The 23066-nt window shown below is 37.9% G+C and overlaps 1 protein-coding gene across 1 annotated transcript; it reads left to right on the top strand.

Annotated features, from left to right (window-relative positions):
* The first annotated feature begins 1692 nt into the window (after positions 1–1692).
* Positions 1693–22823, top strand: srms (src-related kinase lacking C-terminal regulatory tyrosine and N-terminal myristylation sites). Its single transcript, XM_053482130.1, has 8 exons — positions 1693–2039; positions 4187–4308; positions 4959–5125; positions 5942–6089; positions 9441–9599; positions 17221–17402; positions 20392–20548; positions 21867–22823. The coding sequence occupies exons 1-8, from the start codon at positions 1693–1695 to the stop codon at positions 22064–22066; spliced, it is 1482 nt and encodes a 493-aa protein (XP_053338105.1). The 3' UTR covers positions 22067–22823.
* Positions 22824–23066: the final 243 nt, after the last annotated feature.

Below are 23066 nucleotides of genomic sequence, written 5' to 3'. Positions count from 1 at the left end.
TTATACAAACAGGGTTTTTTTTCATACTGGTCATTACTGTGACCCAGAATAAGTCCTAACACTTGCATTAGTAATAATTTAGGTTGCATTTGTTGAGTGCAGACACACAGCATCAGTAAGTCAATTTTCCTGCCAAACACTTGGAAAGTGAGCTCTTCACTAGATTGCCATGGAAAATGTTCAATCAGACATTAATGCATACAGTCTTTGAATAAAATTTATTTAGCTAAAATAAAGTGTTGTATGTTTAGTAAAAAATAGAAGTAGAAACACTCAAGGATTCCTGAAACTCAATAATTTTAACATATTGATATCAATTTAATAGGAAAAAATTAAATCTACAGTTATATACTGTACAATGTGCTGATTTTTACCTGCCATTAATAAATAATAAAAGAATACCACCAATTGTCAAAATATTCAAGGTTGCCAAAATGTATTTTCCTTCTATAGAATTTAAGAATTTCCTTTTTCTTTTATTTTAGAGTCAAGATGGCTTTAAAACCTACAATATAAGACTGAATTTGATCCAGACAACAGCACTCAACCTATCAGTCTATCAGTATCGACCTGGAACAATCAAGGGGGAATCAGTAAGAGTGGAAATCATCTGTGTGTGTGTATATAACATCATCGGATCTGATACAATAAGGGCTGTTCAGAGTTCTTGTCTTTAGCGTCTACACAAGTGCCATGAAGTCAGACTCTTTTAAATTGTGCATTTGCTGTGGATCCAGATTAAACGTTTTAAAACCTTTTTAATCCGTGTTGTGAAAAAGAACCCACTTATATATTCTTAAAAAAAAGAGAAATTGGTGTGATATTTTTGGTAGATAAATATTTTGCCAGACGACACATTAGCATTGTAGATATATATCACTGTCGATTATTAGTTCTTTATTGTAGTGTAATAAGCTTCAGTGTAGGCCTGTTGGGTTACACTAACAGTCAGTCAGAAAGGAAAAACAAAGGGGAATTACAATAAAACAATGTGCTGAAACTAATATAATAGAACGCACACAAAAAAAACATCAGTTCGTGGATATGCAGAATCCAACCGCAAGCGCTTTTAACACACACACACACACACACACACACCTAGCAAAAAAAATCTTTACGGGAAAAAAGGAAATCAGCTTGACCAGGGTGTAAGGCACAGAGCACGACTGACCGAGAGCGGAACAGAGAACCTCACACACACACACACACACACACCGGGTTTGTTCCTAAGAAAACACACCGGATGCTGCGCACTATCATCATCATCCTCATCATCGCCAGCGGCGGGAGTGATGATGCGGGTGAAAGGCGATATCCCTTCGCACAGGATGGTGTTAGCGGGGCTTGAACTCTATTCCTGTCTCCTCGGCTGTGCGTCTCGTGTAGCTCGCGCGCGGCGCTATGTTTCCGCGTTTCCAAAGCGCGCTCGTCTTTGCGCCACTGATCCATCCCTACACCAAACCGGTTTCACCTGATTCTCCGCTCCGCCAGCTCGCATAGCACTGACTACGTTGCATAAAGTGGGCGAGGGACATCTTGAAGAGCTGTAATCTTAACGAGCCTTAATGAAGAGGAAGGACGCGCGGGATCTGTGATCGCACGCGCGCCCGGGCTGCGGTTTATTGTGCTCGCGGGACTGTGAGTGGTTGGAGGGAGAGGGGGGGCGGGGGGGGCAGGAAGACAGCGGGGGGAATGGAGGTGTGCTGCCGAGCCTGCATGCCCTGTCTAAACCGCCTGTGGAACTGGGTTTGGCCTGAACCGAGCTATCCGAGCGTCACGCCGGCGGCGGAAATCCGCACGGTGTCGGGGGATCTGCGCGTGCCGCAGCCCAAGAAGCGGCCTGCGCAGCTCTACGCCGCCCTGTACGACTTCGAAGCCCGCAGCGAGGAGGAGCTCTCGGTCAAAGAGGGTGACAAGCTGTCGGTAATCGAGAAGCGAGGGCATTATGTGCTGGCCAAAAAGCTCACAGGAAGCCTGGAGTCCGGCCTGGTGCCGGCCAACTACGTCGCGCTGCTGCAGGACGAATTTGCTAAATACAAGTAAGTGAGCGACGATATTACAGCATGGAGGCTCTGCTGCTACCCCTAGTGCTCACACACAACCTGCTCAGTGGGGAGTGACACACACTAATATAGTTCTTCTTGAAATATCAGTAGCAGCTCAATGACAAGTTCTTTCTATTTTAAATGTATTTATTAGTTTGTTTCATTTCCTACATTTGAATGATTTTTTCTTTATTACCTTCCATCAAAATTTCAGATAAAAAAAAAAAAAAAAACAGGGATTGTTTTTAGCATTGAATTTCATTCCCTAGGATCATGATCAAAATCAGAAGAGTTTAAGGGGGGAAAAAAACTAACTACCTGAAATCACATAATAAACACTTTCATTTCTCCCCTACAGCCTAGTCCTGTCACTTGAACAGTCACGCAATACAAATCAACATTCAGTGTTTGCTTTGTTATCTTGAGCAGAACAATAGAGTGCAGATGCAGAAGTAGTCAGGTACCAGGCACGCTGATATGACACACACACATGCTTGAAACCTGTTACAATTACACCGAAACCATGCAACGTCACCGTATACACAACAAGAGAGTGCACATGTGACCTCACCCATGCTTATTTTGGTGTTATGGTTCCCAGGCTTTGTTTGTCCTGAAAACTGTGCAGGTAGAAGCTCTGAGAAATTCTTCTGATCCAAAGAGCTATAGTAAAGAATAGCATATACTGTAAGTACAGTATACAGTATAAGATAAACACAATAGTAAAAAATATTATACAATATGAGGTAAATTACTAAATACAGACGAAGAAGCAAAAGAGGCATACTTGATTTGCTTAAGCAGCAGGAGATTACTGTATATTATATGGTAATATGCACCGCTCAAACATAACATTATAATTCAAAATATATTATACCTAGTGTTGTGTACAGTAGGTTCCCCCTATGTCACTCAGGGCTTCTATGGGTGTGCTGTGGTGTCTGGCATTAGGAACTTTGTAGAGGATCTCTTACATTTACATTTAGTCATTTGGCAGACGCTCTTATCTAGAGCGACTTACATTTTTAGCTCATTACACCTCTGAGCAGTTGAGGGTCAAGGGCCCAACAGTGGCAACTTGGTGGTTGTGGGGTTTGAACCTGGGATCTTCCAAACCGTAGTCCAATGTCTTAACCACTGAGCTACCCCTGACCCCTCTTGGTTGTTGAGTGGTGGGGCCTCTGTGAATCAGACCTGTTTGTCCAGTGCATCCCATGGGTGCATGATTGGACTGGGGAGTTTGGAGGCCCAATCAGTGAGTTGTTGGTCTTAATGCCTAGTGCTAAACAGCACTCCAGCATACTCACTGTCAAGCCTGGCAGTGGAGGGGTGAAGATTTGCCCTTGGTTTTTGCAGCTACAGGACCTGGGCACCTTGCAGTCATTGAGTAGACCATGAATTCTTTTGTGTACCAGTGTATTCTAGAGGCTGATTGTGAGGCCGTCTGTCCGACAGCTAATGCCTGTTTGAATATGGATCATGCAACAGGAAAAGAAAAAATGTATAAACACTTTAATACTAAATTTATTGAGACATCATGAGATTAATTAAAGTTATCTTTGGCCTCTACAATTACAAAATAAATGTATAAAATAAATTTATAATTTGTTTAATTTATTTAATAAACTTAGGGATGAATTAAGTTCGTAAACTGAGGTTCCACTGTGTGTGTGTGTGTGTGTAGGGAGAGAGAGAGTACTTTATTAAGACCAAAGATAACTTTTAAATGACTGAAAGGAAAAGAATCAAGATTTTGGAATGGCCTAGTCAAATTTCAAGACCTTAACAGAGCTGTGCAAATGAGAAATTCCCAAAAAGCTCAACAATGTGACAGACTGATAAAATCTTAATGAAAACGAATACTTTAAATGATTGCTTCTAAAGGTGGACGTACAGTACAAGCTAATTAGTATTGTGCACATGATTTTTTAAATGTATTATTTATTCTTGTTAAATAAATAATAACAGTGCAATAAGTGTTAAATGTTGTCATTTCTCTGAGATTGTTTTTGCTTATTTTGGTTATTTTGAGATCATTGCTAATCAGGTTTAGTGTGTTAATGTTATGGTTAATTAATGTCTATATTTCAAATAATATCATTCATCTGAATATGCTTGTGCTTTGTTTTTGTCTTTGTCAGATGGTACTATGGGAACATAAACAGACAGAAAGCTGAGAAGCTGCTTTTAGCTCCACAAAATAAAACGGGTTCCTTCCTGGTTCGAATCAGTGAAAGTCATAGTGATGAATACACCATATCAGGTGAGACAGCTGTAATATTTATCCTCCACCCTGATCCCTGGGTTGCATGCTCTCATTCACATCATTTCATGAGTGGTAGCGTTTTATTATGAGTAATGTCTACACCTTCTTCATCTATTTCTTCTTTTTCTACTTCTGCTCTTCTTGTTTCCTCGTTTTCTGATGAACAATAGCCCAGTCTTTGCCTCTGCAGTTGTCTTAGTGTTTTCTGTTTCAGCCACCCACCAATTCTTTATTTTCCTGTATGCATTTTCTTACACCTCATCGGTCAGCTTGCACATCTTACTGAGTTAGCAGTTCTGTTCCTGTGTTGGAGGGCAGCAGAGTTTGTGCTGCATTTATCTTCACCATCCTCATAGCAAAGTGCTTTGCATTAGACCAAATTGTGCATGATTTTATTTTTTATTTTTTAATAAGTGCTGAATGCTGCTGTTATTTGGTTGAAAATGATTATGCGACTAAGCTTCAGAGAATCAGTTTGAGGTAGACCCTTTCTAACCAAATTATTTATTTTTTCTTTATCACAGGTGCAAAAATCCCATTTCATGTTAAAGCACTTTCCTTTTTTACAATAGTGTTGTGTAGTATCTTAAACATTTCGAAAGGAATCATGTATTCATCATCTAACAAATTTACTGCTTGTTTCACAGCCAGGAGTGAAACCAATGTCTTCCATTTCCGTATTCAGCGCTCTTCCGTTGGTGCTTACTTCGTGTCTGATAAGATCTCCTTTGCCACTTTGGATGAGCTTATCAGATACTACCAGAACAACCCCAAGATCCTGGGATGCCCCCTGGACCAACCGTGCGTACAGCAGGTAAAATACTTCCATTTTTATGGACATAGCATGAGTTCTACTTGGTTGTAGAATATACATATATATTAAAAAGGAAGGTTCAGTCTTCCTTTTCCAACTGAATCCTATTACAGAGGTTTTCTATTTAACAGAAGCTACAAAACAAGAACTATAAAAAAAATCTGCCAAGGAACATAGCTTTTGAGTAAATGTTAATTCTTATGTGTCTATGAAACATTTTTAAATGCTTTTAAATTTTGTATATTTATACCACTTATGCTCAAGTCAACCCTAAAAGCTTTGATGAAATCTTTATCCTTTACACGCTATTCCTTTATTCTTTTTCTTGGTGTCGGGGTTCAACGTGACTTTACACTGTTCTCCATCCTGGAAAGGTACAAAGTCACATTTCACTAATTAATATTACAGCAGTAATTCATTACAAATTTATAAAGGTGTTGTTATTCACTGTCTTATTTGCTTAAATCATGATTCAATCAGTAGTTGCAGGTAATGCCTTTTCTAACTGAATATCATTTGATGTTTTTTGTCCCCACAGTTAACTTTACATTTTTTTTTTAGATCCTTGTTACTTATGTGCATTGTTGAGTTTTCTTTGAATTAGCGTAAATATTTCAGTTTCTCAATATTTTTATGTCTTGATTTATTAATGATACATGTACACAGAAGCATAAAAACAGTTATTGCATATTCAGTAGTGTACAGATGAAAATTGCTGTATCAGGTAGGTAAGCGAGAAGTAAGGTGATCTCCATTAATTGTATATGTGTGTGTGTGTGTGTGTGTGTGTGTGTGTCTACGTGGGTGTGTATACAGAGGGAGCTGTTTGACATGGAGCCATGGGAGAGGCCGAGAGAAGAGTTTAAGCTGGTCAAGAAACTAGGGGAGGGGCATTTTGGCGAGGTATGGGAAGCTGTATGGACTACTAAGGACAAGAAAGTGGCCATTAAAATGTTAAAACAAGGTGAGCTTTTTTTTTTTTATTTGCAGATCAAGCCACTCTTATCTTTACATTATTTACATAACTCTTTTTAGGGAACTTCATGTTGTGCAGTCAGAGTAAAAAATGAAACTAGTCATGCTGCAGTGTTCGGAATAACATTTGCATGTATTGCCTTGGTATCCACCTACAAGTGACGTTATGAAAAGAGCAGAGATACATATGTAAGTTGCTTAGGTTCATTCATTTATTCATTCATTCATTTATTTTCATGAATTGCTTTATCATGGTTAGGGTTGTGGTGAACCCAGAGCCTATCCCAGGAATATGGTGCAAAGGAGGAATAAACCCAGGACAAAATGTCAGCACCGCCATCACAACACCATCACATACTCATTCCCACCTAAAAAATTGACAATTGACAATTCACTTTCTGGGAGGTAATTTGGGATAAAATCATGAGGGGGCATCTGCCCAGGGAAGTTTCTGGTCCTGAAGTAATAAAGTGTTCTCCTTTCTTGGTTTTCATCATTGTTGCCTTTTATGAATAAGATCAGAATAATGACTGCCTGTTACCCTCATGTAAAATAATCAATGGGAAAATCTTCATGCCACTACATTCACATGTTTGTGTCTAGCTGACACATTTCTTGTGTGTATATCTGTGCTAATGTTGGTTTGAAGACCTTGGGCTACTGACTGAAAGTTGTTCCTAATACTACATCTACAATCTAGGCCTGTAGAACTGAAGTCTGATTTTAAGACATTAACTTGGATTTGTCTTGCAAAGACTGGCATTAGTACTTGAACATGGTCTTGGTCTTGACTTTATATATATATATATATATATATATATATATATATATATATATATATATATATTTGTGTTGTATTTTTGTATTTTGCAATGTAAAACTTGATTGATGCACCTCATAAATGAAGCCAACTAGTCCGAGGCTTGGCCTAAATATCATGGTCTTAATATTCACACTGTCTCACTTTCATGTGCACTTAATCAATTCCTCATCCTGGTCAAGGACTTGGTCTGAATTTGACAGCGGCAGTCTTGCCTACATCCTTACCACTAAGCTTCTGCTACTGGTTCATTGATGGACACGTTTTAAGCTTTTAAGTGAAAGTCACTTTAAATTAAAGTGTCAGTCAAATAAATGTAAATGTGCAAAGGCAGGCAAGTGCAACTACAATGTGAACAAGCAAATCAAACCTGGCATATCTACTTTGCAATGTTGGTTTAAAAGCTAAACCAAACTTATCCTGCAGTCCGATTGAAGCAGTTGTCATTTAATTCATAAAACTGCAGTCTTACTGTGAGCTGCAGACTTTTTTTTTTCAGTTAAACCGGAGTCACCGCTACCTATGAAGTATGTCAGCTATTTGCCAATGATAAAAATCTGAACCCACTGGATTCTTGTACACAAAACTAAAAGCTACTGATATAGAATGTGTCAGAAAGGAAAGCCGGACTTCCTTATACTTTATATGGTCATGGTGATACAGTAGCAATTTTTGATGAGGAACCGAGAGGAATTATACTTATAATAAATCACACTTCCTGTATTCTCACACCCTCTTTCTCTTAGATACACATCCCTCATACATACACCTGTACGGCCTCAGCTAAAAGCTCTTTGTTAGCACTGAGGGGAAGTTTATATAATGTAGAATACTGGCAGTTTGCCACATAAGACTATTTTCCTTCCTCGTTCTACATCATCCATTTCAGCTCCCAGGCCCCACATGCTTATTAACCCATAAACATTAACTACTTAACTCATCATTTTTTTTTCTTCAAAACATTAGAATAACAATGTTGACGTTCATCTGACTGCATGAGAAATACCCTGTTCGAGACACTCCTGGAAACTGTTTTGCTTAAGTTTTAATTTTGCATGGGAGAATTTAGTCACCATGGTTACAAAACCTGGGGATTTTTAAGCGCTTGTTTGTTTGTTGACCTTGTGTTCCTAACTTTCCATAGTATACTTCACTTCGTGCAAGATATTATCGTGGGATGCTTGCGCAGATAGTCCAGGGCATTCCAAAAACAATGCAATATCACATTCAGCAAAGTCAATGGTAATGACATAGTGACATAATTTTTGTTCTAGTTAGCATCCTCCTCATATCAAACACTGTAAGAACTGTCAGAACCTTTTTAGCTATTATATGCGCAAAATGATCATACAATGGTACACTAAAAATAATTAGCTACACCTTTCATTTTCATAGGTCACAGTTCATATTCAGTTTTCAGGCCAAAAGTATCAAAATAAAAGAGAAATTCTGTGTTTTAATGTAAATATATATATAAAATATAAATAAAAGTATTTTATTGCTTAGGGCATAGGTTGCAAAAAGATGTCTGCAGTACTTTGGTGTCACTTACTCAGACAGTTTGTGATTCACTTGAACGTTTCCTAGTTGTAGCCATTTTTTGTGTAGAGGTGGATTCCCAGGCTTTACAAAATAAAAGTCCTGCCACATATTTTGTCCATCCATTTACCAAACCAGCTGTTTCTAATGAGCAAAACTCTTCAGTCATCGGATAGGCCTGAACTAATTAATGACATCACATGGCTTTTATTATCTTAAAACTTCTGGCCTCCAGTGTACATTGTTCCACAAAGTAGATTTGATACATTTTGTAATCCCATGCAGAATCAGCCCACAGATATAGATATTGTGGTATATGTATATATATTTATATATATATATGTATATATATATATACTGTATATAGATCTTTAATCTACTGCATACCAGCATGGAAGACTGAATACGACAGGTCAGCCGTATCAGCTGAGAAAGAGCACCTGACACCTGACCATCACACCCATGTGGGCCCTTCCCGAACTGTTACCACAAAAGGACACAATTTTGTTCAGAATGGCTCTGTCTATGAGGTTTATAAAGCAGTGACCTCAATCCCTCGAAACATCTTCTGTGGAATGAACAGGAGTGCTTAAAGTGCCCCAGGCCTCCTTGTTCCACGTCTCTCCACACTAATGCTATTGTAGCTGAATGGGCAAATCTTTTAAAAACTTAGTTAAAAAAAATCTCCTCAACAGAGATGAGGCTATAAAAACAGCAAAAGGCATAAAATCTGGAATAGGATATTCATAAAGCACTGAAAGGATATAATGTACAGCCGTGGCCAAATGTTTTGAGAATTACACACATATTAATTTTAACAGGAGTTTTCTTGCTTCATTGACCATGCTTTTTTTATTGTTAAAGTGACAGTTAATTAAAAATAGCTGGACACTTTAAGTATTGTGCATCCATGTAAAGGATTGAAAGGAACATTGTTTTAGCTGCTCTACAAACATTTGTCTTTCTCTCTCCTGCCTGTAGAGGACACCAAACTGGATGAGTTTGTGAAGGAGGTCCATGCACTGAAAAACCTGCACCACCCAAAGCTCATTCAGCTGCTCGCACTGTGTACACGGGGAGAACCTGTCTACATCATTACTGAACTAATGGCTAAAGGCAGCCTCAAGTCCTACCTTGCATGTGAGTGATACTGGGAAAAACTCTTCTTTTAAAAGAAATTAGCATTTGGAAGTAAAACGCAAAGAACAAAGAGAATATTCATTTTTGATTTCCATCCAATTTAAGTCTGCTTTCTTCATTTTTTTTAAAAGTCTGCTCTGTTTACGTGGGGTCTTAAATTAGACTTTGCCCTTGAAATGATGAGCACTTTGCCCCTTTACTTTGACACATTGAGTACAATATTGCCATATCCATATGTCCTTTACTACAGCAGAATCCAAAGTCAAATTAAACATGAAGAGTAAATGGAGTACATTATAGCCGTTTTAAAACCCTTATATTGAAGAGCGTATTTCGTGTTCTGAGGTACAAAGTTTTAACATATACTCATATTATATGGAAAGAAAGCTGATTGTCCATATTTTCTCATATCATTCCTGCAACAGATTCACTTTTCTGTGTGGTTTATTAAACATTCTATGTGGAGATTTTTACTCAAGTCATGCTTCGAGTTAATTAGGTTAGAATAATCATGAACTTACATACTGCTACATGTCAACATTATCAGCAAGTTTATTACTGTTTGTAAGTGTCGTAAAGATCATATCATATAAGCCTGGTTATTTCCTGTCAGTCACTATGACAATATGCATGTATCTTCCTGGAAAGAATGTGGTAGGAATTTATTGAATAACAAACTTCACATTAAGTATGTAACAAAGAGAACATTTAGCTTTAGCAGTATAGAACGTTGCTACTTAACATAATGACTTAAGCCCGGTTTCTGTGTTAGATGGTACTTTTGTAACATGGTACTTTTAGTTGAATCAAGGGATCTTTTTTTATGCTGTGGACTCTTTCAGTAATTTGAAATTATGGTTTCAAGTAATAACACACTTCAGTCAGGAAGTAATTGACACACTGTTGCCAGGTGATAATGGTCTGTTTTTTTATAACCTGAAATTAAACTGTGCCAAACACTTGTATGGCCTTTGGGATTAACAGATGAGTTGAATTATAACTCATCCGGATGATTCAGACTTTTGTAACTACATACTTTTCATATCAGTTTTACGGTTATAATTGAATGACTCATAGTAGTTACTGCATAATGTGCTTTGAGTTAAATTGCGAAAGAATAAGAGATTTAAGAAAAATGAGATTTCATTGGAAAAAAAACAGGAAGAAAGGTGAATAAAGTTGTTGACTTTACTGTAGATATGTACAGGTCCTTCAAATATAATCTATAACTGACTGAAAAATCAGATATATAATTAAAATGATATACTTCACAGAGTTCCCTGGGATTAAGGGGCTTAAACAGGTTCCAGCATGACGATGCTCATGTGCATAAACTGCGGTCAATGAAGACAGAGTTGACCAGATTCGGTGTATAAGAACACTAGTGGCCAACACAAAGTCCTAACCAAACCCAACTGGACACTTTTAAAATTAACTGAAACTCTGCATGCCATGCCATTATGCTTAAGATCACACACTTTTCTCAGTAATGCTCTTGCGGCTGAATGAGCACACATCTCCACGGCCACATTATACAATATACAACTCCATATGAATGCTTATGGTTTTCAAATGGGATGTTCAGGGAAACCTTGTGGTGTGATGGTCAAGTGTCCACAACACATATATTAATCATTTTTAGGCATTCTTAAGTGCCTAAACCATACATTTAAAATATATTAGGTATATACATTCGTGGTCAAATCAAATAAAATTAGATTTTAAATGACAATCTCATTTCTTAAAACATTGGCAATCAAGTTAATAAGAAAAATTAGTTATTTTATGTAGTAAAATTGCTATACACTAATTAAGATTCAGCAACAGCTGTTGACAGCTAAGAATAGAGTCAAAAAGACGTCGGCAGTACTCTGGTGACACTTGTCCATGCATGCTTTGTTGCTTCCTGAAAATCTTGTTTAGAAGATTTAGATTTAGAAGATCTTGACTGTTACTGCATTTTTCATCCAGGTCTAACAATAGTTTACTATTGAATTTAGATCTGGAGATTAGTGATGGGAAGTTTGGATCATTTTAGTGACTCGGTTCTTTGAATCTCGTTCATCAAAATCGGCAAATCTTTTTTTGAGTCATTTAGTTTTTTTCGTTCTTTTGATCAGAAATAAAATAAAATGTTAAATTTTCAATAAACAGACCCCTAGCATGTCTACATACACAAGTTTTGCCTATACTTCCAGTAATGAAAATATTACAATGCAGCTAAGGACATATGATGACCAGAATGAGACGCTCACCTCTCATACAGTATCTCCTGGTCCGAATCGTTTGTTCTTTTGTCAAGTGACTCTGAATGACACTATGTGGTGCAATAGAACACTTGGACTAGAAGACTCATTAAAAAGAAATGTTTAAATCTGTTTCCTGTGTACTGCACTGCATAGCGTCTATGGGAGTCACGTGACAAAAGAACGAACGACTCAGACTAGAAGACGCAGAGGTAACTACTCATTTCTGTTCCCTGCACATAACCTACGGAGGTTTTGTGATGCTTAGCGCACGCGCACCCATTAGAAAATTAACGAATCACTCTCCAAGACTACTCGTCCTTCTGAATCACGTTAAAGACTCGTTCAAAAAGACCGAATCGATTATAAACGACACATCACTACTGGAGATGACTCCAGAGTCAGATGGTTCCAGAAGCAGAATATCATTGTCATATAACCAGTTTTTAACTAGTTGTTCACTGATTTAGCAAAAATCTAAATATGTTATCTTAATTACTTTTGGCCACCACTGTATTTGTAATAAATTCCCAGGTGTATTTCTTTATCTCCAATTTATAGCTTTCCCTAAGATGAATATTCCTAAAAGACCAACACTCACTGTTTATACCGCTGAATCCTGTGTTCAGGGTTGCAGGGGGCCTGGAGCCCATCCCAGGGAACCTAGGGCACGAGGCGGGGCGGGGACATGCCAATTCATCACAGGGCACACACACACTATCACACTCATTCACACACCACAGGCAATTTGGGAATGCCAATCACTTTGGACTGTGGGGGGAAACCGGAATACCCGGAGGAAACCCACCAAGCACAGGGAGAATATACAAACTCCATGCACACAGAGACACAGCATTAGTCTTAATGAGTTAGCATACTGTACATATATTCAGAAATGACACAAATAAGAAAATAAGAGAAACGGAATCAGACTCCTGATTTGCTTGTATTTAATAAAAAATAAAAAAAAGCAAACTCAATAACACTTGCAAAAAGGTCTGTGCAGTTGTGTCCTCCAAGTAAGCAGAACAGCACATTGTGTACCTTTTGCTTTGTGCATTAACACGGTGTTCCAACCTTAGGGTGGAAAATGCAGGTGGTGTGTATGTAGATTGTTTCATTTTGTTCCCAAGATGTGAATTACTTAGTCTGAAAGTCAATTTTAACCAAAGGGCATGCCTTATTAAATGGAACATTTATCTAGTTTATGCCTCAGTGTCCCAAAAGAATCAGAAAGTTCACAAAATAAAGAATGACTATTACTTACCAGGTAATATGGGCTAGATAATGGGCTTCTGTGATTACTGAGAAAAATAGTGCACACATTAACCTCATTTACATAGTTTCCCCCATACCTGAGGTTGACTATAGTGAATTAATGCACTTTGAAAATTTTCCATAGTCACACACTACCAGTCAGAAGTTTGGACACTCTTTCTTGTCTATTTTTATTTATTTATTTTTACCATAGTACAGTACATTAATAATTAAAACATCCAAACTATGAAAGAAAATGTATGGAATTATGCTGTAAACAAAAAAGTGTTAAACAACCCAGAATATATTTTAGATTGTCCAAAGTAGTTACATTTAGCTTTGATGACAGTTTGGCAAACGCATGCCATTTTCTTATCAGATCTAGGAGGAATATTTTTCAATTCATAGAAATTGAAAAATTCAATTCATTCAATTTCATGTGCCTTGTCAAGAGTTAATCTGTGACATCTCTTGCCTTCATGATGTACTTTAGACCATCAGTTGTATTGTGCAGAGGAAGGGTGTGTTCAGAGTCAGTAGCCCTATTTGTTCTACTGCAACTACCATACAAATCCATATGATCAAATATCACATACAAATCAAGAAACACTTGTTTAAATAAAAAGAAAAGATGATCAATCATTACTTAAAAAAACAAAGTTTAGTCAATTTGAAAAAATCTTAAGAACCTTAGTGTATGGCCAAGTACAGTTTCCAAAACCATCAAACACCATGATGAAACTGGCTTTCATGCCAGGAAAGTCATTCCAAGAGCTACCCCTGCTGCAGAGGATAGGTTTGTTAAAACAACAAAGCTTAGAAACTGCTAAGTTACAGCACCTAAGATTAGAGCCCACATAAATGCTTCTCAGAGATCAAGCGTCAGACATGCAGTATTTCAACATCCACTGTTACGGAGGTTAATGCATGAGTCAGGCCTTCAGTGTTGAATTGCGGCAAGGAACCCATTACTTCCAAAGAAGAACAAGCAGAAGAGACTTGCTTGTGCCAAAAAAAAAAAAAAACACAGGAAGGGACATACTGTAATGTTAGTGGAAAGCTGTCATTCGGTGAGTCTGAGGAGTCCAATTTTAAGATTATTTGTTCTAACCATTATGTTTTTGTTAGATGTAGAGAGGGTGAACAGATGGTTCCTGAATGTGTGGTTCACACTGTGTAGGATGGAGGAGGCGGTGTAAAGATGCTTTGCTGGTGGCACTGTTTGGCTGGGGGCACCTTTAACCAGCATGGCTATTACAGCATTTTTCAATGACATGCCATTCCATCTGGTTTGGTTAGTGGGACAATCATTTGTTTTCCCACAGGACATTGACCACAAACACTGCTTTAGGTTATGCAGCAGCTATTTGTCTAAGAAGGAGAGTAATGAATGGCATAGACGTTTTGTGTTTTTGTTGATTAAACAGTGGAAAATCCCACAAGAGCTATAGTTCTGTAGTTGTTCTGACCCATTTGTCCATCCATTACAATTTGGCCCTTTTGACTGTAGCTACATTTTCAATATGTTGTTACAATGGTGGCTGGAAGTGGGTGGGATATATTAGGCAGCCACTGTATGGCGTTATATTCCTGCCACAATTCTGAGCGCGTGGTTTGAAATTTTGAGAGCAGACAAAGCACTCTATGCGCGTGCAATGTCTCCACTGCGCGCTCAACAGCTCGATTCTGCGCGTGCAGTTTCTCCCCTGCTCGCTCAACGTGTTCTTTGCGCATGCGCGACTTCTCGATTCTGTGCGCGCTCGACTCTGCCTGCACGCACGTGCAACATTTCTTTTCTGTGCGCGCTCGACTCTGCCTGTACGCTCGCTCAACATTGTCCAGCGTTACAAAACTGTCACAAAACCAGCCAATCACAGACTTCCACACACTACTTCTGATCGGCTAAATAAAGGTTTATAAGTGAAGCGACCGAGTTGTCCGATTTGAATAATCCGATATGGATAATTCGATAAGTAAATAAAAACACACAATGGACAAACGAAACTGGTATATATTAATACTTCATTCAATAAAAATAAATACTATAATATTTATAATATTTATAAATAAATACAAATTTATTTACATTGCTTCCCTTATATAATTTATTTTCCTTTGTATAAAATTATATATAATAATATACTTTAATTTCTTTTTATTTTCCTTTGATTTTGTAAAGCTGCTTTGAGACAATGACCATTTTAAAAGCACTATATAAATTATAGTATGCGTTATGCGGTTGATATTGCCAACTGATAGAGAAGGAACAGCCAATCGAAGTAGTGTGTGGAAGTCTGTGATTGGCTGGTTTTGTGACAGTTTTGTACCGCTGGACAATGTTGAGCAAACGCACAGGCAGTTATTTAAAATAAATAAATGTTGCACGCGCGTGCAGCCAAAGTCGAGCGCGCACAGAATCGAGAAGTCGCGCGTGCGCGGAGAACATGTTGAGCGAGAAGGGGAAAAACTGCACGCGCAGAATCGAGCTGTTGAGCGCGCAGTGGAGACATTGCACGCGCATAGAGTTCTTTGTCTGCTCTCAAAATTTCAAACCACGCGCTCAGAATTGTGGCAGGAATATAACGCCATACATACCACTGAACCTTTTTTCCTGACGTTGATGTGTTGGAAGCAGAAAAAATGGCCAAGCATAAGGATTTGAGTGAACTGTGATGGCTAGACAGCTGGGACAAAACTGCAGCTCTTGTGCGATGTTCTTGGTCTGCAGTGGTCTAAAGTGGCCAAAGAAAGGAAAACTGGCAACAAGGTCATGGATGGCCAAGGCGTACCGAAGTGCATGCGAAGCAAAGGTTATGTAGTTTGATCCAAAGAAGTGCTAGGGTAGATCAAATTGATGAAACGGTTAATGCGTGTTGTGATAGAAAGGTGTCAAAGGGGGGGGGGGGGGGGGGGGGGGGGGGTCTAATATTAGGCAGGTGGTCATAATGGTATGGCTGATGTCGATATTCGATGTGTTTTTGTATATATATAGATATATATATAGATATATATACACATATATAACATGAACATGACTGTATATAGCTACAGATAGATATAAAAGAATTGCAATATTGACTAAAAAATTAGGTATTTTTTAGGCCATTAAATTTTTTTTGACACAAAACGTACACAATTTTTATGTTCGATATTAAACGACAGATATTCTGCATGATTTAACATTTAATGGATTTATTAAAATCTCTGCTTGTAGAGTGTGAATCAATTATAGTTTAATTCTTTTATTTCGACTACTTCAATGAACTTAAGTTCCATTTGTCAGCATCTGGCATCACATTGTCATTCATGTTACAGGGATGGGATCCACTGCAACCCTGACCTGGATAAAGCTGTAGGTTTATAATGAGGATGAAGGAATGATTATTTTCCCCATTTGTAGGATTTGCAGTAATCAAAAGTTTAAGTTTTTATTTAGATGGTAGCCAAAATTTTATGTCAAAACATTTTTACCACTCAAAACGAATCTGTGGACTTTCACCTTCATTTTATTGCACACTGATTAGATTAAGTCACTAAGATTGCCTTCTTTTACATTGCAGAGATTTTTGACCCAAATGTTTTTGTTGTCTTCTTATTGTCTATTCATTGAACAACCTAACATAAAGAAGGGTGGACTTCATATAAAAATGTATTCATCAGACATTTGAAATAGTATTCTTTAAAAGTTGACAAAGTTATTGTCACACTATATGTTACACTATACACTATGCTAAGTATGGACACCTAGCTTTTACATCAATATGGCTTTATAAAACCATGAGCATTCACACTGGATAAAATTATGAACTTTATTAATTAATTTATTATTAAATATAATATTAATAATTAGTTAAAATAATAACAATAATAATAATAATAATATGCATTAATATACTCTTGGAATTACATTCCATTTGTGCTCATATATTTTTTCATGTAATTTCAACTCTACAATCAACAGTACAATCTGTAGATGCTTCATTGATGTCCATATATTCATAAACCTGACTGTCTATCTATATTATATATGGCACATAATGCAAGGTCATTTGGCACACATATAACATATTATAATCATACCTCTGTCTTTTACTTTCTCTCTCTCTCTTCATATGCAGCTCCAGAGGGACAGGTTTTGACCTCAGCTCATCTAATCTACATGGCTGGTCAGGTTGCAGAAGGAATGGCCTATTTGGAGGACCGGCATATTGTTCATCGAGATCTGGCTGCTCGAAACATCCTGGTGGGAAGTGACCTAGAGTGTAAAGTGGCTGATTTTGGCTTGGCTCGTATTATAAAGGTAACAACTTTTATTCCGAAATAGAGTTGAACACTACTGTTCATTTGTAATTTCAACCCCAGAATTTTCATCAAACTACATCTCCCATTTTTTGAGTCCAAAAAACATGTCTGCAGAGGACTACGACACCCACCAATCACAGACTCTCTCACATTTATGTTTACCCGAATACTGATCACACACACCAGAGCTCAGTTACATCACAGCCACACTCACATTCCACACTGATCAGCCATAACATTAAAAACACTAACATAACATTATTAGCACTAACGTAAATAGCATTAATTATCTAAATACATTTCCAAGGACTTTGATATAATGGCAAAATACCTATCACCATAATGGCAAAATAAGATCATCATTCTAAGTTGTGTTGGAAGCAGGGAAAATGGTCAAGCATAAGGATTTGAATGCCAAATTTTAATGGATAGACAACTGTCAGAACATTTGCAAATATTCAGTCTTGTTGAGTTTTTCCAGTATACAGTGGTTAAAAACCAAAGAAAATTGATCGACGAACAACCAGTGAACTGGGACATGGAAGCACAAGAATCTTTGATGCACCTGCTAAGCAAAGGCCCATCTGGTCAGATTCCACAGAAAAGCTACAATAGCAAAAGTAGCTTAGGAAGCTGGCTTTGATAGAAACATGCCAGAACACACACACACGGTGTGTGGACAGATCAGTGCATGTGGATTGTTTACCTCGGAAAGAGAGTGCACCAAGATGCACTATGGGAAGAAGGCAAGCCAGCAGATACAGTGTAATGCTTTGCACAATGTTCTGCTGGATTCATGTGGATGTGGATGACTTTGACCTCTGTGTACCACCTGTCGTAACAGTGTTTCAGACCAAGTGCACCTGTCATGGTGACAGTATTCCTTAATCTCAGTGACCTCTTTCAGCAAGATGATGCACTCTCATACACTGCAAAACCTGTTAAAGAATTCTTTGTGAAACATGACAAAGAGTTGGTGTCAACTTGTTCTTCGAAATCCCCATATCTCAATTTGATTGAACATCTGTGGGATATACTAAAAACCAGTCCAAATCATGTCCAAATATGAAGCCTTTGTTTTTTTCTCCCTAGCCTAGGAAGATGTTCTGGTTCCCTGGTTTGGATTCTTGCTTTTCCTCATGTATGTTGTTTGTCGATGGCCTGACCATTGCATGTTTCCTGGTTTCCAAGGTTTATCCCATGTATTTGATTTGTTTGCGAGATAAAGGATTATGCAAATAGACTCACGTACATCCTGAAAAGTAGTTTATATTTAGATATTTAATCAAAATATTACCTTTTGGGTAAGATGTATTTCCCATATTCATTAGGTTAAATTCACTTTGGAATTGAGGAAGTTGTTGTATTATTAAATTGAATTATAATTCACAATGACAATTACAGTCTCTGGATTTAAGCTGTACTGAAGAAACTGTTATCTGAATCAAAGAAAAATTCTAAGCGTATCTATACATATCCTATACATATCCTCTCACGTTTCAGCAAAAAAAAAAAAAAAAAACATTTACACACGATTTTTTATATGTAATTCTGAAAAGCCACTGTACAAATACAGTTGTGCTCAAAAGTTTGCATACCTTGAGATAATTTGTAAAAACATGAGTGAGAGGTCAAAACAAATTTATTTTATTTCTCTCGACTCAAGTTTGTATGTAAGGCATAACAAATTGGCAAACATCACCAACAAAACATGGCAATAAAGAAAATGATAATCCCTGTTCCAAAGTTGCATGCAGTCTTTTGTAATAATTGTGTACAAGGTCCTCAATTCTCTAAGGTGGCACAGCTTAATTCTTCTTGGAAAATGCTTCCAGCTCCTCAAAATTTTTTGGTTGTTTTGCATGAACTGCTCGCTTGAGGTCTTCCCAAAGTGGCTCAGTGTATATTGGCCACTCCAGAACGTCACCTTTAGTCTGTAAACCTGTAGTCATCAAAGAGTCAACTTGGCCTTGTGCTTTGGATCATTGTCATGATGGAACATCCAAGAGCATCCATGCACAGCTTTTGTGTTGTAGAATGCAAATTGTCTGCCAGTATTTTCTGATAACATGCTGCCTTCATCTTGCCATCAATTTTGACTAACTTCCTTGTGCGCTTGGAGCTCACCCAGCCCCAAAACATAAAAGATCCACCGCCACACTTTACAATGGGGATGGTGTACTTTTCATCGTAAGTCTTGTTGACCCTCCTCAAAACATAAAGTTAAACTTTGGTCTCATCACTCCAAAAGTCTGTGCTCCAGAAGCTTTAGGGCTTGTCTAGTTGCAGCCTGGCGTACTGCAAGCGGACCTTTTTGTGGCATGGGTGCAATGTGGCAGGCTCTCTTCTGGTAACTCAACCATGCAGGTCATTTGTGTTGGTGTAACTCTTTATTGTGCTCCCTGAAACACCACCACCACTTTTTTCAAAAGCAGCCAGTATTTCTCTCGAAGTTTTTGTGGGTTTTTCTCTGCGTCACTAACAATTCTTCTGCCAGTAGTGTGTGAAATTTTTCTTGGTCTATATGACCGTAGCTTAGTATCAACAAAATCTCTTATTTTCACCCTCTTTATCAGAGTTTAAACAGTACTGACTGGAATTTTCAACTGTTTTATGTAATTTTTTTTATATTCATCTCTTGTTTTATAAAGTTCAGCTCCCTTATTGGTGCAGTATCCAGTCAAGTCAGTGCAACACTCATGATCTGAGAAATTCACTATAGACACTAAATACAGTTACAATGGGTCACAGGTGTGTCAACCTCTCTGTGTATAATGCGGCCAAAGATACAAGGATATGTAAACTTTTGATCAGGGTTGTTTTAGGGGATTTTAGTTATCATTAGGTTTTCAAACCGTCCATGATCCTTAAAAAAAAGCATTATCAGTAATATTTTCCAACTAAAATGTTTAACAATTTCTTTATTGGTATTCAGACTTTTAAGCACAACTGTGACTGTTTCATTGTGTACACGTGTGTGATTGCAGGACAGCGTGTACACAGCCAGTAGGAACACTAAGATTCCTGTGCGTTGGACAGCTCCTGAAGCAGCACTGCATCAGCGCTTCTCAGTTAAATCTGATGTCTGGTCCTTTGGAGTGCTGCTCTATGAGATGATGTCACGGGGGAAGATGCCATATGAGGGTATGAATGCCTTACTGTTAGTTTATCTATTATCATGTGACATAAAGAATACATTTATGGATGTTTTCTGGGTTCTCAAGTTTCCTCCCATGGAACAAAAATAGGCCACTAGATGGGTTAGCTATGTAAAATTTTTCTCAGGTGTGAACGGTCATGTGTGCACGGTGGCTCATGATGCACTAGCAGCCCGTCCAGAAAAAAAAAGGTTCCTAAGGAATTCCCAAATAACACCCAGCAAAGGCTGTAGGATAGGCTGTAGATCCATTATACAGGATAAACCAGTTGAATAAACAAATCCATAAGTCAGTTTGTAGGATTGTTTTTTCTTTTATTATTATATATTTTTTTATACAAAGCATATAATCATTCACATACTGTAGGTTTACAATGGGGATCAGGCACATGGCTAGCATCTACTCATTTAATTTTGATCAAATTGAATAAAATCAAAGCACATTGTCCTCTCTTAAAAATTCACTATTTTCCACGAAATCCAGCAGGTTTTAGGAATGTAAAAAAACTGAAAAATACATTTGACATTTTTCCATGACCCATATTAAAAAAGTGAATAACTTAACTCACTCATCGTCTATACCGCTTCATTCTGTATTCAGGGTCGCAGAGGCTTGGAGCTTATCCCAGGAGACTTACGTTTCAATTCATCGCAGGGCACACACACATCCACACCCTCACACACTCATTCACACACTGCGGGCAATTTGGGAACGCCAATTAGTCTAATCTGCAGGTCTTTGAACTGTGGGAGGAAACCAGAGTACCCGGAGGAAACCCACCAAGCACAGGGAGAACATGCAAACTCCATGCACACAGAGACGGGAATCAAACCTGGCCGGGAATTAAACCCGGACCCTGGAGGTGCAAGGCGACAGTGCTAACCACTACACCACCGTGCCGCCTATGAATAAATTAATTCTTTTTTTTTTTTTGAGTGAACACGCTATTTTAAATGTGTAAAATAAAATAAATACTTTAGTTATTTTTCAATCCAGTATGATTTCAAGAAAGCATTGTCAGAACCTAAATTATTTATTGCAAAGGGAGGTGGGAGGTACACTGAAGCAATAATGTACAAGTATGATTTCTGTACCAAATTAAAAGATAAATGATATTTAATACACTTGGCCAGATTTAACTCCAGTATCAAAATGTTATCTCCTTTCTCATTAGTGACCGAGGAAACAATACTAATCGACTAATAATCTCAGATATAATAAGAATTGCTTTCTTTCTTCCCTTTTAAGCATGTGGTATGCACAGTTCCTCATCTCAAACAGCACTTGTTTATTTCCTTCTTCAGGGAAAACCAATAAGGAAGTGTTGGAGTTACTTGCTACAGGTTACAGATTGCCATGTCCCAGTCGCTGTCCTCCCAATATCTACCGCATGATGACGGAGTGCTGGGCAGCTGACAGCTCCAAACGGCCATCATTCCATGCATTGCACAACCAACTGGACAACATTTACTCCAGAATCTACTACAAAACCATTGAAGTGTAGGACCCTTATTTGAGAAGGAGCACAAAAAAGTCACACAAGAGAGCGAATGAAGGGATTTACTGATGGTTTACTGGTGCTGGCTCAGAGGGCAAACTGAGGCTGCTTCCTGCCAAAAGTGTGTTGATGAATGAGTTTTCTTTTTTTAAATAAGACGTGTGCAATAATAAAAAGAAGCAGAAGAGAAAAAACAACATAAAGCATGTTTAGGGGCATGCTTAGTTACTGGTCAGTGTGATGTGTGTTGGATTTTCAGGTTGTGATTCCTAACAGTGTTCAGCCTGTGTTGTGCTCCACTGTTAGCCACACAGAGACTCAAGGTTCAGGATCAGTCCCAGCCTAGCGAATCAGTTTCTGTTTTCCAGTGAGTGTTTTGTTTACCAGTGGTGCACCTGCCAACTGTGGACTTTCTGTCTTTTGAACACAAAGACAAAGAGAACAAAGACTGTTACATGTAATCGACCATCTAAGGAGGTTTATTTCAGACTTCTAAAATCTCTGCTGCAATTATAATTTTTTTTTTTTTTGCATTTTAGCACGTACTGAGCACGTATAGTAGGAGTTTTGAAAGCAGCAGCCACAGTTATCTTCCTTGTCTCTGGATGCAATTTTTTTGTCAGTCTGGATGCCTCTTATTCATGGAAACAATTTCTGTGATTAATGTCTTCCTAATCATTACAAGTCATCACAAGAAGGAATTAAATTATGCACCGTGAGTTTGAAAGATATTTTAAAATAAAGTATTTTTTTAATATATGTGTTCTTGTATGGTTTATGGAACAATATCTATCTATCTATCTATCTATCTATCTATCTATCTATCTATCTATCTATCTATCTATCTGTCTGTCTGTCTGTCTGTCTGTCTGTCTGTTTACACTATATGGTATTTGGCCAAATCTGCACTTACTGTCCAAATAAATAACTCCCCCACATAGCTATAACAACTTGCACTCTTCTTGGCTTGGAAGCCTGTGCACAAGATATTGGAGTGTTTCTGTGG

This window comes from Clarias gariepinus, chromosome 22 (assembly GCF_024256425.1).
Source record: "Clarias gariepinus isolate MV-2021 ecotype Netherlands chromosome 22, CGAR_prim_01v2, whole genome shotgun sequence".
NCBI classification, from domain to species: Eukaryota; Metazoa; Chordata; class Actinopteri; order Siluriformes; family Clariidae; genus Clarias; species Clarias gariepinus.
The sequence above is the reverse complement of the archived record's forward strand: the minus strand, read 5'-3'. Positions and strand labels throughout refer to the sequence as shown.

What these genes read in the sequence shown, in the direction of transcription:
- srms (XM_053482130.1), top strand. Translation starts at nt 1,693, where the DNA reads ATGGAGGTGTGCTGCCGAGCCTGCATGCCCTGTCTAAACCGCCTGTGG. An exon ending in TGATGAATACACCATATCAG is followed by an intron (nt 4,309 to 4,958) that starts GTGAGACAGCTG and finishes CTTGTTTCACAG; the next exon opens with CCAGGAGTGAAACCAATGTC. An exon ending in GGGGAAGATGCCATATGAGG is followed by an intron (nt 20,549 to 21,866) that starts GTATGAATGCCT and finishes TTCCTTCTTCAG; the next exon opens with GGAAAACCAATAAGGAAGTG.